Genomic DNA, 14411 nt, shown 5'->3' with positions numbered 1-14411 from the left:
TTGAGTAAAGCATAAGTACACTTATTGAAACAAATTTAAAGTAGGCTTGGACTCGGAAAGTATTATATTTTTGCAAACTTTCATATTGTTGGACTATCAACCTAGTTTTTAAAAACTACTTCGTCTTGCAAATGTTGAATTTTTATTGATAGAAAGGTGTTTAAATAATCAATTTGATTTAAGAGAGAGAGAGAAAAAAATAAAATAAAAAATAAAAAATAAAGATATTATTAACCTTTGATTTGACTTGGCCACAAAAATATATAAAATGTATATGAAATGAATAAAAAGACACGTGCAAACAAAGAATAAAAAACCAAAAGCGCGCGACAATTTGATAAAAGATACGGCCTGGAATGCCATGTCATCCGTTCTCAAAACTCACCGTTTTGGAATCTCCCCGCTTTTCTCCACATATAAATAAATCAGTTTCGATTTCGTTTTGCGTCTCTCCCTTCCCTCTTGGAGGAACTGAAGAAGAAAAGGAAAAAAATAAGGAAAAGAAAACAAAAAAAAAAAAACAAACAAAGAAAAAACCTTCGATTTTCTATTTTTAGAGTTTAGAAACCCTAGTGTTCTTCCTCCCTGTTCGATCGCAATCGCTAACTCTTTTACATAACTATTCAATTGTATTCCCTCGATTTTTTTTGTTTTTTTCTTCTCACGAGACGGCATGGCGGCTACAGTTCCGGCTCCGGCGACGGCCGCTACAGTTCAAACGGCGGTGATTCCTCCTCCGACGGGAGCTGTGGCCACTGGAGGCGGGTTTTTGAGTTCTTCATTGTATGTAGGCGATCTGGACCAGAGCGTGAACGAGGGACAGCTTTTGGAACTGTTCGGCCAAGTGGCTCAGGTTGTATCCATTAGGGTTTGCAGGGATCAGACACGCAGGCAATCGCTTGGATATGCTTATGTTAATTTTAGCAGCCACCAGGATGGTTCGTTTTTTTTTTTTTTTTTTTTTTTTTGTTCTTCTTTTCTATGTTTATTTTGTAATTTCTGGATGATACGCTTGAATTTTGATTTTTGTGGATTCATATTTTTATACTGATCAAACTCTTAGTTTTTATTTCAATTTGATACTGGCGAAAAATATTATGAGAAATTTCATGTTAAAAATGCTTTTAAAGACCATCCCATCACCAAAATTTGATAATTGTTTTATATCTAATTCAAGATCAATCAAAAATTTCGAAACAAAGATTTTCTATTATTGAATTTCTCTATTTTATTTTGTTTCTATTCGCGGTCCTATGTAAACGGTAAATGCATGTTAGCTTATTTAGTTTATGATTATATTTCTTCAATCCTTTGTTATACATTTCATGCATTCATGCTGCTGTGAACTTTGTAGTTTGTTATACATTAGTTGGATTTTTTTAAAAATAGTTTTCTGGGACAAATTTATATATTTAAACTACTTTTGCTTCGTTTCATAAATTGTCAGCTGTCAATGCCATGGAGCATTTGAATTTCACGCCTGTTAATGGGAAGCCTATCAGGATTATGATATCTAATCGAGATCCTAGCATTCGGAAAAGTGGCTATGCAAATGTTTTTATCAAAAATCTGGACTTGTCAATTGATAACAAGGCGTTACGTGATACATTTGCTGCTTTTGGTCCTGTCCTTTCTTGTAAAGTTGCTGTAGATAGCAATGGACAGTCAAAAGGTTACGGATTTGTGCAATTTGAAAGTGAGGAATCAGCGGAAATTTCCATAGAAAAGTTGAATGGCATGCTGCTCAATGATAAGCAAGTTTATGTTGGGCATTTTATTCGACACCAAGAAAGGATTCGGGCAAATGGATCACAGTTTACTAATGTTTATGTGAAAAACTTACCAGAAACTACCACTGATGATGACCTAAAAAATCTTTTTGCTGCACATGGTACCATTACTAGTGCAATTGTCATGACTGATTCAAATGGGAAGTCCAAATGTTTTGGTTTTGTGAACTTCCAGAACACAGACTCTGCTGCTGCTGCAGTTGAAAAGTTGAACGGTACCGTCCTTGGAGATGACAAGATTTTGTACGTAGGTAGGGCTCAAAGGAAAGCAGAAAGGGAGGCTGAGTTGAAAGCAAAATTTGAACAGGAAAGAAAGAGTAGATTTGAAAAATTACAAGGTGCTAATTTGTATATAAAAAATCTTGATGACCATATTGATGATGAGAAACTTAAAGCGTTATTCTCTGAGTATGGAACAATCACATCATGCAAGGTTCGTTTTTCTTTTGGCAATCTCCATTTGTCTTCTTATATATACCATTAAAAGCCTACAGGTTAATTTTGCTTTTGTTGATCTCAATGCTTGGTTGATTTATTTGTCAGGTTATGCTTGACCAACATGGACTGAGCAAAGGGTCTGGTTTTGTTGCCTTTTCCTCACCAGATGAAGCAACCAAAGCCGTAATTTATTTGTATTTTTCTAATTTTTCATTAAGATCCAGATCCAAATATTGATATTAAGATTTTTGTTTCTTATGTATTTTTTAGTTAAATGAAATGAATGGAAAGATGAAAGGAAGGAAGCCTCTCTATGTGGCTGTTGCCCAGCGCAAGGAAGAAAGAAAGGCTCGGTTGCAGGTGTGATATTTCTTCTTGGGGATTGACCAGAGTATTCAAGTTCTATTTTCCTCGGTCGAATTTTGTTAAATTTTGTTAAGTAAAAAACATTCGTTACACATGTCTTCATGTTATTGTAATTTTGTAAATTGCGGTTTATTAGGAAATCGATAACTTCGTACATTTGTCCCTGCGTGCAGGCACAATTTGCTCAAATCCGAGCAACTGGTGGAATATCATCTTTGCCTTCTGGAATTCCAGGATTTCATCCAGGGGCACGAGTTTCACCTCAGCAAATGTATTATGGTCAGGGAAACCCAGGGCTAGCACCCCCGCAGCCTGCTGGATATGGTTTCCAGCCTCAACTCATGAGTGGGATGCGACCTGGTATGGGCCCAAACTTCCTCATGCCATACCAATTTCAAAGGCAAGGACAGCCTGGGCCACGCTCAGGGATGAGGCGAGGTGGAAATTCACAACCTTTACCGCAGCAGCAGGTAACATTTTTCATCATCTTGGACTACCCAAAGATAACTAAAGTCCTTCAAGGCCGATCCAAATGCCTCTAAACTATTTTTTTGTTCTTATCTTGTGATATCATTTCTTGAACCCAGTTACCACTCCGTGGCTTCGGACAAGGCTTTAGATACATGAACAATGCACGAAATGGATTAGAGTCACCTGTCCTGCCCCAAGGTCTTGTTAGTCCGATGATGCCTCTAGCTTTTGATGGTTCTGGAGTGTCTAGCCCTCCCAATGACATCCAGCGAACAAGGGCCGTGCCTACCTCAACACTTGCTTCTGCATTAGCTTCCGCTACACCAGAAAACCAACGTGTGGTATGGCACCATGTTTGTTTCTTTCATTTATTAGAGAAATATGAAACCATATTTTTCTTACATGAAACATACCATTTAACTGTACTTCGTGGTTTCTGCATTATATTGATACAGATGCTCGGCGAGCAGTTGTATCCACTTGTGGAACGTCTCGAGCCAAGTCATGCAGCAAAGGTTACTGGAATGTTGCTGGAGATGGACCAACCAGAGGTACTTCATCTCATCGAGTCACCTGAAGACTTGAAAAGTAAGGTGGCTGAGGCAATGGAAGTCCTTCGCAAAGCTTCGTCGGAACCCGAGCTTTCTGATCAGCTTGGTGCATTGGCCCTGACCAAATGAACAAAGACTGGAAAAGAAAGCACGGGTTCCCTGACATTCAATTTTCCTTGCAACATTCTTTATTCTGCATGGTGAACATATTTTTATGGTTGGGTTTTATATATTCTTTTTCCCTTTTTAGTTTCTTTTATATTTAAATTAGGTTTTTTTTTAAAAAAAAATATTTGCGGCGGCATTATTTTATTTAATTATAGTTTTGGATATTTTAGAATTTTGGTACTGAGGAGTTTTTTGGGGTTAAGTTTTCTAGTAAATTTGTTTGGTTTTGTTAGATCCATGATGACACATTTGTTATCTAACCTACAGTTTTCTTTGAGATTTAACACTGATTTCATGTTTTTGTTTTTGCTCTTATTTCAGCTCATGAGTCATGCATGATTCAAGGCTTTCTTTATATTGCTATTGTTCATGATTCAAATGTTTGTAGTTAAGATCTTCACCATCTAACTAATAAATTGTCAGTTTGAAATGATTTCTTTAAACTTCTTTTTTCACTAAAAAAAAGTGTTTCATTCTTTCCAAACTGACAAATTCTACCAAAACAATAGTTGCTATATCCAAAGTCTTGAATCATGAACAATAATACCAAACTAAAATAATTTTTTCTTTTCTAATCACAAATGGTATTATTTTGCTCTGTCATTGTCATTTGAAATCAGGGTGGATATCGTCTTCAACAATTTCATCATTTATCATCTTCAAGATATCCATTCCCTGTTCTCTCGCCATATTTTCTTCATTTCTGCCTCCACAATTTTCTTCTTCAGTTATGTATTCACTCCACTTAGATGAAGCTCCTCTTACCTTACCTAATATGCAACTTTTCGTTCTTGAATTTTCATCATCTTTAGTCCACTTTGATGCTTCAGTTTCTGATGGCAACTCCCAGTTTTGAATCTCACTCTCAACTTCATGGCTGTTTTTGCTCATCTTCTTGTCCTGGAAAGGCGCACTCAAGTATTCGGCCGTCGAGAAAGTTTGCTCATCGTCGCCTTTACTCAATTTTGATGTGTGAATTGCTGATGGCGACTCCCAGTTTTGGATCTCATCTGCAATTTTATTGGCGTTTTTTAATCCTTTCTTGAAGAAGTGCAAGAAGTTACATGAACATCAAATTTTACCTTGGGAGCTCAAATTCTTGGCTATATGTTTTCTCTTAGAGAAAAGTGGTCTGTACAATCCATCGCCTTCTCCTTCCGACCAGCTTGAGCAGCTCCTTGAATCAGATTTCCAGGTTTTAATGTCTGGAAGCTCCGTCACGATCTTTAAATCACTCTCTGATACAGAAAAAAAATCATCATCTAACAAAGATTTTTCTTCGAAGATTAAAACTAACTGAATATGTATTTAAAAATTTAATGACCTAACTCTCCTTCATTTTCTCTTCCACTATGGCTCCGATCTTCCTCCGGATCGAGATATTCACTCCAATCGTTACGTCTTTTCCTCCTCCCACTGCAATCAAGCTTATCGTCATCAACAATTCCTCCATGAATTAGATCGTCGACGTTCGCCTGTTCATTCGCATATTTCCGAGACATATTGAAGCTTTGTACGAATTTACGGACGTCTTTAGCCATAGGAGCTCGAGCAAACACCTTCTGCACCGATTGCTTCTCGTTACACACTGCACAGATCCACTTGTTCCCGCTCTTACGCTGCTGCTTCACCTGAATCGAAACCATCGCTCGCCATTACAGAAGGTATAGAGAGACGTTAAAGGACTGAGAAACAGTGAGAGAGAGTTCGGTACCTGCATGGTGGAACATTGAAAGCACTGGACGGCGATGAAGATCGTCGCCATTTCCTACTTCGATTCTCTAATGCTTTTGACTCAACTTTTTTCACTTTGGAGCCAACGTTCTCGGTTTCGATTGAAAACCTTGGCGCCATTTTTCGCGATTTGGGCCATAAATGTCTCTATCGAGTTCCATTTTGTTACATGGGTTTCCTTGTTTTCGGCCCACGTTTATCTAACAAAATCTTCGATAGAAAAAGAAAAATCTTAGTAAATTCCAAATTTATTTTGATTATTTTTTCCAATTTCTTTTAGCCGAGTATACTTCCGAGGTCAACTAATCAACAAAATATCATATTTTTAAACGCAATCACTTTTGGTAAATCTTAACTAAATAAAAAATAAAAAAATATTTTATTGTTCCAAAATATTCAACCAACATGTTAAAAGATATGGTTTAGTTTCAACCTCACTAGGTATTAGCATTTAAATCAAAGTAATTCATGATTTTTTATATTCAATATTGTTTATAAAAAATATATTAAATAATGCATATTAACAAATTTTTAATAACAATTTTAATTTGAATTCATATTTTACTTTGTATCCCTAAAATAACTCTAAAGATAAATTAAACTATTTTGTATTTTTTATTCTTCAAAGTATATATATAAAAAAATAGACTTAACTAATACGTAATACATATTTGATATTTTAACATTATTTTCCACCTGAAACCGTTAGTTTTAATTTAAAATTCTAACATTATTTTTAAATCCAAATTTTACATGTTAGTTTGAATCCTAAGATTATGCAAAGATAATATTTGATATATTTCTAATATAGTTTTAATTCAAATTTGAATCATTATTTTGTATTATTTATGAAACAATAATTTAAGATATAATGGTAAGGATGATTCAAATTGATTATGCAATTATCCTACAATTGGGCTGAAAATTAAATATTGCCAATTTAAAATATTTAGCCCAATACTTTTGTTAATTATTTTCTCACATTTTGAATAATTTTGCAATTATTTCCACTCGTAGAAGGGACGAAAGGAACTCACCGTATTTTCTTTAAAGGAAATTTGAAGAACTCATCAAAATTTGAGGAGTTTGTTCCCTTTAAAGGAAAGGATGAACGACAGAAAACGTTGAAGATATGATTGTCGTGTCTGTGTATAAACGTCAGAAAATGTTACATCCCCTTTGAACGAATGGCAGAAAGCGACAAAAATCCCTTTGAAGATGTTTCGAATGGAAGCGAACAAATGAATGTTGATTCTCCCAACTCAAAGTGAAGGGAAGCGAAAGGAAACGAACGAAGTGAAGCGAACTTGAAGTGAAGTGACAAGGGCGAACGGACGAAGCAAAGGAGATGTGACGAAGGTTCGAATGGACGAACAGAGGAATGAAGAATGAAGATTTGATGGTTTTTTTATGGTTTGGGGGAGAGTAGAATATTCTATGGTGGATGCAAAGTAATATTTAATTATAGAGTATTTGGAGATTAGTAAACAACTGAATTTATGAATCATATTTGGTAGGGACATTCAAGACATTGTGTTGAATAAGAAATTTTGGAACCAATCACAAATTGCCCCATCATTTACTAAAATAATTGTATTTGAGATTAACTAAAAATTGGTATGTGTCCCAAATTAAATTTAAAGACAAATTGAGCAATTCTAACGATTAAATTTCAAGCGAAAGCATCCAGGTGAGAGAGAATCAGAGGATCAAATTCTAGAGATCAAACCACATCACATCGAATCAACATAAATACAACATCAACACAAGTTCAACTCCACGAATCAAATTTCTCCAAAAATCTTTTGTGAACAAATTGGCACGCCCGGTGGGACATCTCTACCTTTCATCTCTCTCTCATCATCCAACTCTGCAAGAAAATCAATGACAACAAATAAGGCTGCATCCAAATCTTCTACTGCAAGTGACTCTTACACTGGACTTGTCACTCAAAGTCACTTAAAGGAAAGCATGCAAGAACAAGAACAAGGTTCTGTCCTCAAGAAGAAAAGTTTGGAACAACTGATAGAATCTCCTAAAGGCGGGATCATCATCAGATATAATCCTTTGCTCAACGACTCTATGCCTGCTTCTAATTTATCAGACAAAGAATCACACCTTGAAGCAGTGTCTGTCATGATGGTAGATGTGATAGTTGAGGCAACCATGGCAAAGATGGAAAGAAAAATAAATTTCCTAATGAAAGTTGTTGAGGAGCGAGATCATGAAATAGCCGCCTTAAAAGATCAAATGAAGACTCGTGAAACTACTGAGTCAAGTCAAACTCCTATTGTCAAAGCTACTGATAAAAGGAAGAATGTGGTGCAGAAAAACCAACCACAACAACAATCAGTTCTGTTGCTTCTCTCTCAATTCAGCAGCTACAGGATATGATCGCAAATTCCATTAGAGCTCAGTATGGAGGATCGCTGCAAACTTCTTTCATGTATTCTAAGTCGTACACCAAGAGAATCAACAACTTGAGAATGCCACTTTGGTACCAACCTCCAAAATTCCAGCAATTCGATGGAAAAGGCAATCCAAAGCAGCATATCACCCACTTTGTTGAAACATGCGAAAATGCAGGATCAAGAGACCAACTAGTCAGGCAATTTGTTCGAAGCTTAAAAGGAAATGCTTTTGAGTGGTATATTGATCTAGAGCCAGAAGTAATTGATAGTTGGGAGCAGTTGAAAATAGAGTTTCTCAACCGCTTTTATAGCACTAAACGTGTCGTTAGCATGATGAAGTTAATAAATACCAAACAGCGGAAGGGAGAGTCAATCATCGACTACATAAACCGATGGAGAGCTCTAAGTCTGGATTGCAAAGACAAACTCACAGAACTGTCTGCAGTAGAGATGTGCACCCAAGGTATGCACTGGGAACTTCTCTATATTTTACAGGGAATAAAACCTCGCACGTTTGAAGAATTGGCAACTCGCGCCCCTGATATGAGTTGAGTATAGCCAACAGAGGAGCAAAAGATTTCTTGGTTCAAAGAACGAGGAGTGACAAGAATAAAATCAATGAAACTAAAAAGATTACAAATAGTGTTCTAAACGAGTATATGGTTGTCTAAGAGACTCCATTGAAATCTTTCTCTAAAAGAAAAGAAACAAAACATGAAAGAAATCATGATGGCGATTAAAAGCAACGCCCAATTCTTAAAGAAAGACAGAAAAAAGTTTATCCTTTTCCTGACTATGATGTTGCAGACATGTTGGAGCAATTAATAGAGAAGCAACTTATTCAGTTGCCAGAATGTAAACGATCGGAGCAAGCAGGAAAAGTAGATGATCCTAACTACTGCAAGTATCATCGGATCATTAGTCACCCTGTTGAAAAGTGCTTCGTGTTGAAGGAGTTAATTCTATAGTTAGCTCGAGGAAATAAGATTAAGCTGGATATTGATGAAGTAGCTCAAACAAATCATGTGGCAGTCAATATGACTTCAAGTGTTTCGCCATCAATACTGCTTTATGATCAAAGGTAAAGTTTGATTCAATTTGGGACTTTCGAACCTATACTTGTTCGATTCCAACAAAAGATCATGACGTCGAACTCTCAAAACAAAGAAGAGCCAATTGAGGATGGGGGCGAAGAATGGATAGTCGTGGCTCATAAAAAAGAGAGACAAACAAGTTCCGTTCAAACGAAGTCGCACTTCCATCCAAAGTATTCAAAAGGAAACATCTCCCATAAAAAGAAGGGAAGAAGGAACAAGAAGATGTGGAAGCCTAAGCCCATCAAAGAAAAAGACGAGGACTTCCTTCAACCTCGACGGTCGATAACTTTGGCAGAATTCCTCCCAAGAAGTTTCCTTGAGGATCATCCAGAAGAAATACTAGAAGTCACTGCATGTCATACTACCAGCATAGTAGAAGTTGACAACAATTATGATTCTTATGAAGTAGACAATTCAAATGAAATTAAGCAAAGGACTTCTGTCTTTGATCGTATCAAGCCTTTAACTACTCGATCTTCAGTCTTTCAAAGATTGAGTATGACCACGAAAGAAGAAGAAAACCAATGTCCAACGTCTACTTACACTCGAACTTCAACTTTCAAAAGGCTAAGTATCTCCACATCGAAGAAAGATCGACCTTCAACATCTGCTTTTGATCGTCTAAAGAAGACAAACGATCAACAACAAAAAGAGATGAAATCTTTAAAGGCAAAACTATTTCATGAAGAAAATGATGACGATAAGATTCATAGTCGTGTTCCATCACGCATGAAGAGAAAATTGTCTGTGGACATAAATACAGAAGGTTCCTTGATCGTGAAACCAAGATTTATCATCTTCACCAATCCCATAAACGAAGGAGATGAGAAAATTCTTGATGAAAATAAAAGTTGCTAAATATGCAAAGCTCCTTATCGTAAGAGCCTAAACTGCATGGTACTCCTAACCCATAAGAGCTTAAAAGATGAATGGCAGAAAAAAAAATTGAACTACATTATGACTTGATTCCTATATTATAAAGGGTATGTAGGCAACTTAAGAGAAACTTTAAGTTCAGTCTAGTAAAAAAAAAAAAAAGAAGAACTCAGTTGAGAAGAATGGAAAGCAAGAGTAGTGTCATGATCACATAAAGCATGGCATTAGCAATTGATGGTTTTCATTCTCATCAAAGAATATCAACTTAAAGTTGAAGATGCCTTACTGGGGGCAATATAACAAAATTTAAAAGGTGTGGCACTAGGAGCAAGATGTTGAAACTTATAAGGTGACATCATTCTTTTGAAGTTCAACACTCCATCGCCAAATTTAGAAGTTCCTCAAAATCAAATTCGGGGGCTTTGTTAATGTTTGTTAAAACTTAAGTTCACAAAAGATTAGAAGTTCCTCAAAATCAAAATTTGAGGCTTTGTTGATGTTTCTTCAAATTCGAGTTCAAAAATTTCATAAAGGATCATTCAAATGAAACGCTGAAGACTTCACCAATGCTCCACCGACTTTGAGGATTGCACTGTTATTTTTCCATGTACAAGATCGAAGGTTTCATCGATGTATCCTCATATTCAAGCTCAAAGGATTCATTGATGCTTTCTCATATTTAAATTTAAAAGTATTGTTTTCTTCAAGAAAAAAAAATAATAAAATAAAATAAAAAAACTTCATCGTTGCCTTTCAAGCAAGTTTGAAGACCTTAGGCTTTATTGATGTAGAGGCGGCTCTGCCTCCTCTAAAAGAAATGTCGGCACAAAAAAACAAATAAAATAAAATAAAACTCTACCTCATTTCTAATATGTTGTAGCCTTGAGAGGACGACGATGGTGCAGCTCCACCTTTGCTTCTCCAAGAAGACGTCGATGGTACAATTTTGCCTCCATCTTTCCAAACGATGAACATGTCTGATCGCTCCTACCAAGACGATGGATCTGACGGTAAAAGCCCGATCGTCCACCGATAGAAGTTGGATCACTAATGCAGTATCACCTCTCTAAACGACGAAGGTGTCCGATCACTCCTACCAGGGCAGTGGATCTGACGATAAAAGCCCGATCGTCCCCCGATAGAAGTTGGATCGCTGACGGCAGTACTACTTCTCCAAACGACGAAGGTGCCCGATCGCTCCTACCAGGATGGTGGATCTGACAGAAAAAGCCCGATCGTCCCCAGATAGAAGTTGGATCACTGACGGCAGTATCACCTCTTCGAACGACGAAGGTGTCCGATCGCTCCTACTAGGGCGGTGGATCTGACAGCAAAAGCTCGATCGTCCCTCGATAGAAGTTGGATCGCTGAAGGCAATACCACCTCTCCAAAGGATGAAGGTGTCCGATCGCTCCTACCAGAGCGGTGGATCTGACGGCAAAAGCCCGATCGTCTCCCGATAGAAGTCGGATCGCTGACGGCAATACCACCCCTCTAAAGGACGAAGGTGTCCGATTGCTCCTACCAGGGCGGTGGATCTAATGGCAAAAGCCCGATCGTCCCCCAATAGAAGTTGGATCGCTGACGACAGAGTTACTTCTACAAATGATTTCAAAAAAAAAATAGAATAAAAGAAATCCTTACCTTTTGAAGACGCGTCTAGAAGTAAAGAGAGGCACGATAGCTCTAGTTCCTAAAAAAAATAGAAAGTTGAAAAAAAATTATTATTAAAAGAAGAAGAAAAAGAAAAATAAAAAGAGAGAAGAGAAGTTTTTAAAGAATAATCGAGGTATGAGTCTATTTAGAAGGCTAACAAATCCAATTTTTAATAGGATTTGGAAATGTTTTAATTTTTTAAAATCTAATTATCTTATGATATTTTATTTTGGAATAAAATCTCGGATTCCACTCTTGAAATATTCAAAGATATTTTAATATTTTAATTTTTAAAAAATAAAATTAAAATTCAATTATCTTATGTTATTTTCGGAATAAAATCTCGGATTCCACTTTTGAAATGTTCAAATATATTTTAATATTTTAATTTTTAAAATAAAATTAAAATTCAATTATCTTATGTTGTTTTTTGAATAAAATCTCGAGTTTCACTTTTTTATATAATTAAACATATTTGAATATTTCAAAGTTTAGATTTTATCCCCAAATTAAAATTTAGATTTTACCTCAATTTGTTTTATTTAAATTGGAGCCATAAATCAAACTTTATCCCAAGATTGAGATTTCGTATTTATCTTAAAATTAAATTTGGTCATTTTATCCCAATATTAAAATTGATCCTTCCAAATTCTTATCCATACTCAAACAAATTAGGGTACGATAGAAACCCCATTCTTATCTCAAACTAAAATATGGTTCTAAAATTTTATCTAAAAAAGAAAAATCAAATCATCATCAAACTCAAATTTTTATCCTCAAATTAAAGTAAATTCTGGATAAAACCTTAATCTTTTCTCAAATTAAGGATTGGTTATATCCCAACCCTTATTTCAAATTTAAATCAAACCCATGTACTAAATTCATAGTTTAATTAATTGGATATGTCAAATTGAGCAAAAAAAAAAAAAAAAAAAAACTCATAGTTGGATTTCAAATTTATCTTTTCGAGATTCACCCACTCATACACATGCATAAATGTCGGGGACATTTGTTGAATAAGAAATTTTGGAACCAATCACAAATTGTCACATCATTTACTAAAATAATTGTATTTGGGATTAACTAAAAATTGGTACGTGTGCAAATTAAATTTAAGGACAAATTAGACAATTCTAACAATGTCACGTGCGTTTATTATTGCAATTAGATGAAATTAATTATTTTGGTTCAATTAAATATTATTTACTTGGACTAAAATTCAATTCAGCCCAAAAATAAGTTTAATTTAGCCCAAAATTAAATATGACTCAAATCCATGGACCAGACCAACCCAAGTCCATTAAAGTCCACTACGTAAATCTATAAATAGAGGAGTTATCTTCATTTGCAAGGCTTGGAAATTTTTTACTTCAGAAGGTCTAGAGAGAATTCAAGAACATTTTTGAAAATTGAAGCTTCCTTCCAAGTCTTCAACTTCAAGAACACAAGCCTCTAATTTTTGTCAATTCTTTTTCTAAGCCCAATTTCAAATCCTTGGCAAAGCTGACGGTTATGATATTTCTCTCTCTCCCTATATATAATAATAATAATAAATATTGTTATCATTATTATAACTTAAGAAATGATGATGAAAATATTTACGAAATATATTTAATATATTAAATTATAACATGGGGAGTTGGAGATAACTCGAAGCCAAAATTTAGTATTGACAAAGTTACTCCATCAATTAATAGATGCCTCATTATTAATAAAATCAAAATTTTTTGATATTTGTAAATACTTTTTTGCATTTTTATTATTTATAATAATTTTAATAAGCAAGTTTAATTTGCCTATGATCAAGTTAATTTTGTTGTGTGATCATGGGACTTAATATTCCTCTTTATAAATTTTTGAAAAATATATTATTTGTTTATATGATTTATATCGATGTGATTTTTTTTGTTTATGAATTTTTAAAATGTATGTATCCGACTCTCAATTTTATGATAAATAGGTTTAAAGTCTTTGTCTTTTAAAAAATTGTTTTTCTTTTTTTAAAATAAAAATTTTAATCTCAAGTTTACAATACAAATGTCATATCAATTAAGTTAGACTCATTCACGATGATGTAATAATTTAAAAGACAAAGTTAAAATGTGCATAATTGCATAACTTGAAAGTTAGAGAGGTTCTATTTTTACACTTATTGTTTAAAACAAATCTAACTGTTCACACGAGATTTTAGGAGAAATTTAATTCGTGGAATCGAACTTTGTATTGATTTATGTATTGCGGATACAATCTCTAATATTTACTCCTTTGATTCTTTCCCTCGGATACAAAAAGTAAAATTTAAAACTTCGTGGTCTTCGATCTTCAAGAAGTTGTAACTACAAGTCAATTCAAGCTTCAATCTTCTGGAATTCAAGGAAAGTTTGATCTTCCAAGTCTTCGATCTTTCAGAAGGTTGATTTTGAGGTTGATGATAACTTGCACGTCTTGAGAGTCTTCAGAAGTTTTTGTCTTCAATTCTTCAGAGCTTCGATTCTTCTCTTCAATCAAAGGTCCTCCCAAGATGAATGAGAAGGTCTCTATTTATAGAGAATCTCGATGGGCTTTAGGTGGGCTTGGGTCCATTTGCTTGTTGGGCGGGCTTAGGCCTGGGCCCATCTGCTTATTGGGTTTGGGCTTGGACCCATCTGCTTGTTGAGTTTGAGCTTGGATCTGTTTTCTTGACAGGCTTGGGCTCGGACCCATTTGCTCGATCGGTTTGGGCTTGGATCCATTTGCTTGGTGGGCTCGAACTCGGCCCACTTATTTGCGCAAGCTCGGGTCCATTATTTCTTTGGCCCAATTTTTTTTAGGGCCTTGAACTAGGTTGGGTATGAGAAAACTTGACTACCCAAA

The 14411-nt window shown here is 35.2% G+C and overlaps 2 protein-coding genes across 2 annotated transcripts; one reads left to right on the top strand and one right to left on the bottom strand.

Annotated features, from left to right (window-relative positions):
- The first annotated feature begins 441 nt into the window (after positions 1-441).
- On the top strand, positions 442-4092 carry LOC103496577 (polyadenylate-binding protein 3). Its single transcript, XM_008458496.3, has 7 exons — positions 442-938; positions 1448-2223; positions 2334-2411; positions 2499-2588; positions 2768-3064; positions 3182-3406; positions 3521-4092. Exons 1-7 carry the CDS (start codon positions 674-676, stop codon positions 3743-3745), a joined length of 1956 nt encoding a protein of 651 aa, XP_008456718.2. The 5' UTR covers positions 442-673; the 3' UTR covers positions 3746-4092.
- Positions 4093-4214: 122 nt separating this feature from the next.
- Positions 4215-5660, bottom strand: LOC103496578 (uncharacterized). Its single transcript, XM_008458497.3, has 4 exons — positions 5499-5660; positions 5109-5415; positions 4867-5022; positions 4215-4794 (listed from the first exon to the last, which is right to left on the bottom strand). Exons 1-4 carry the CDS (start codon positions 5547-5549, stop codon positions 4391-4393), a joined length of 918 nt encoding a protein of 305 aa, XP_008456719.2. The 5' UTR covers positions 5550-5660; the 3' UTR covers positions 4215-4390.
- Between the last annotated feature and the right edge of the window lie 8751 nt (positions 5661-14411).

This window comes from Cucumis melo, chromosome 3 (assembly GCF_025177605.1).
Source record: "Cucumis melo cultivar AY chromosome 3, USDA_Cmelo_AY_1.0, whole genome shotgun sequence".
NCBI lineage: Eukaryota > Viridiplantae > Streptophyta > Magnoliopsida > Cucurbitales > Cucurbitaceae > Cucumis > Cucumis melo.
This window is presented reverse-complemented; position numbering and strand designations above follow the sequence as displayed.

What these genes read in the sequence shown, in the direction of transcription:
- LOC103496577 (XM_008458496.3), top strand. Translation starts at nt 674, where the DNA reads ATGGCGGCTACAGTTCCGGCTCCGGCGACGGCCGCTACAGTTCAAACG. An exon ending in TTTTAGCAGCCACCAGGATG is followed by an intron (nt 939 to 1,447) that starts GTTCGTTTTTTT and finishes ATAAATTGTCAG; the next exon opens with CTGTCAATGCCATGGAGCAT. An exon ending in AACCTTTACCGCAGCAGCAG is followed by an intron (nt 3,065 to 3,181) that starts GTAACATTTTTC and finishes TCTTGAACCCAG; the next exon opens with TTACCACTCCGTGGCTTCGG.
- LOC103496578 (XM_008458497.3), bottom strand. Translation starts at nt 5,549, where the DNA reads ATGGCGACGATCTTCATCGCCGTCCAGTGCTTTCAATGTTCCACCATG. An exon ending in AGAAAATGAAGGAGAGTTAG is followed by an intron (nt 5,023 to 5,108) that starts GTCATTAAATTT and finishes TTTCTGTATCAG; the next exon opens with AGAGTGATTTAAAGATCGTG. An exon ending in CAAGAATTTGAGCTCCCAAG is followed by an intron (nt 4,795 to 4,866) that starts GTAAAATTTGAT and finishes ATAAAATTGCAG; the next exon opens with ATGAGATCCAAAACTGGGAG.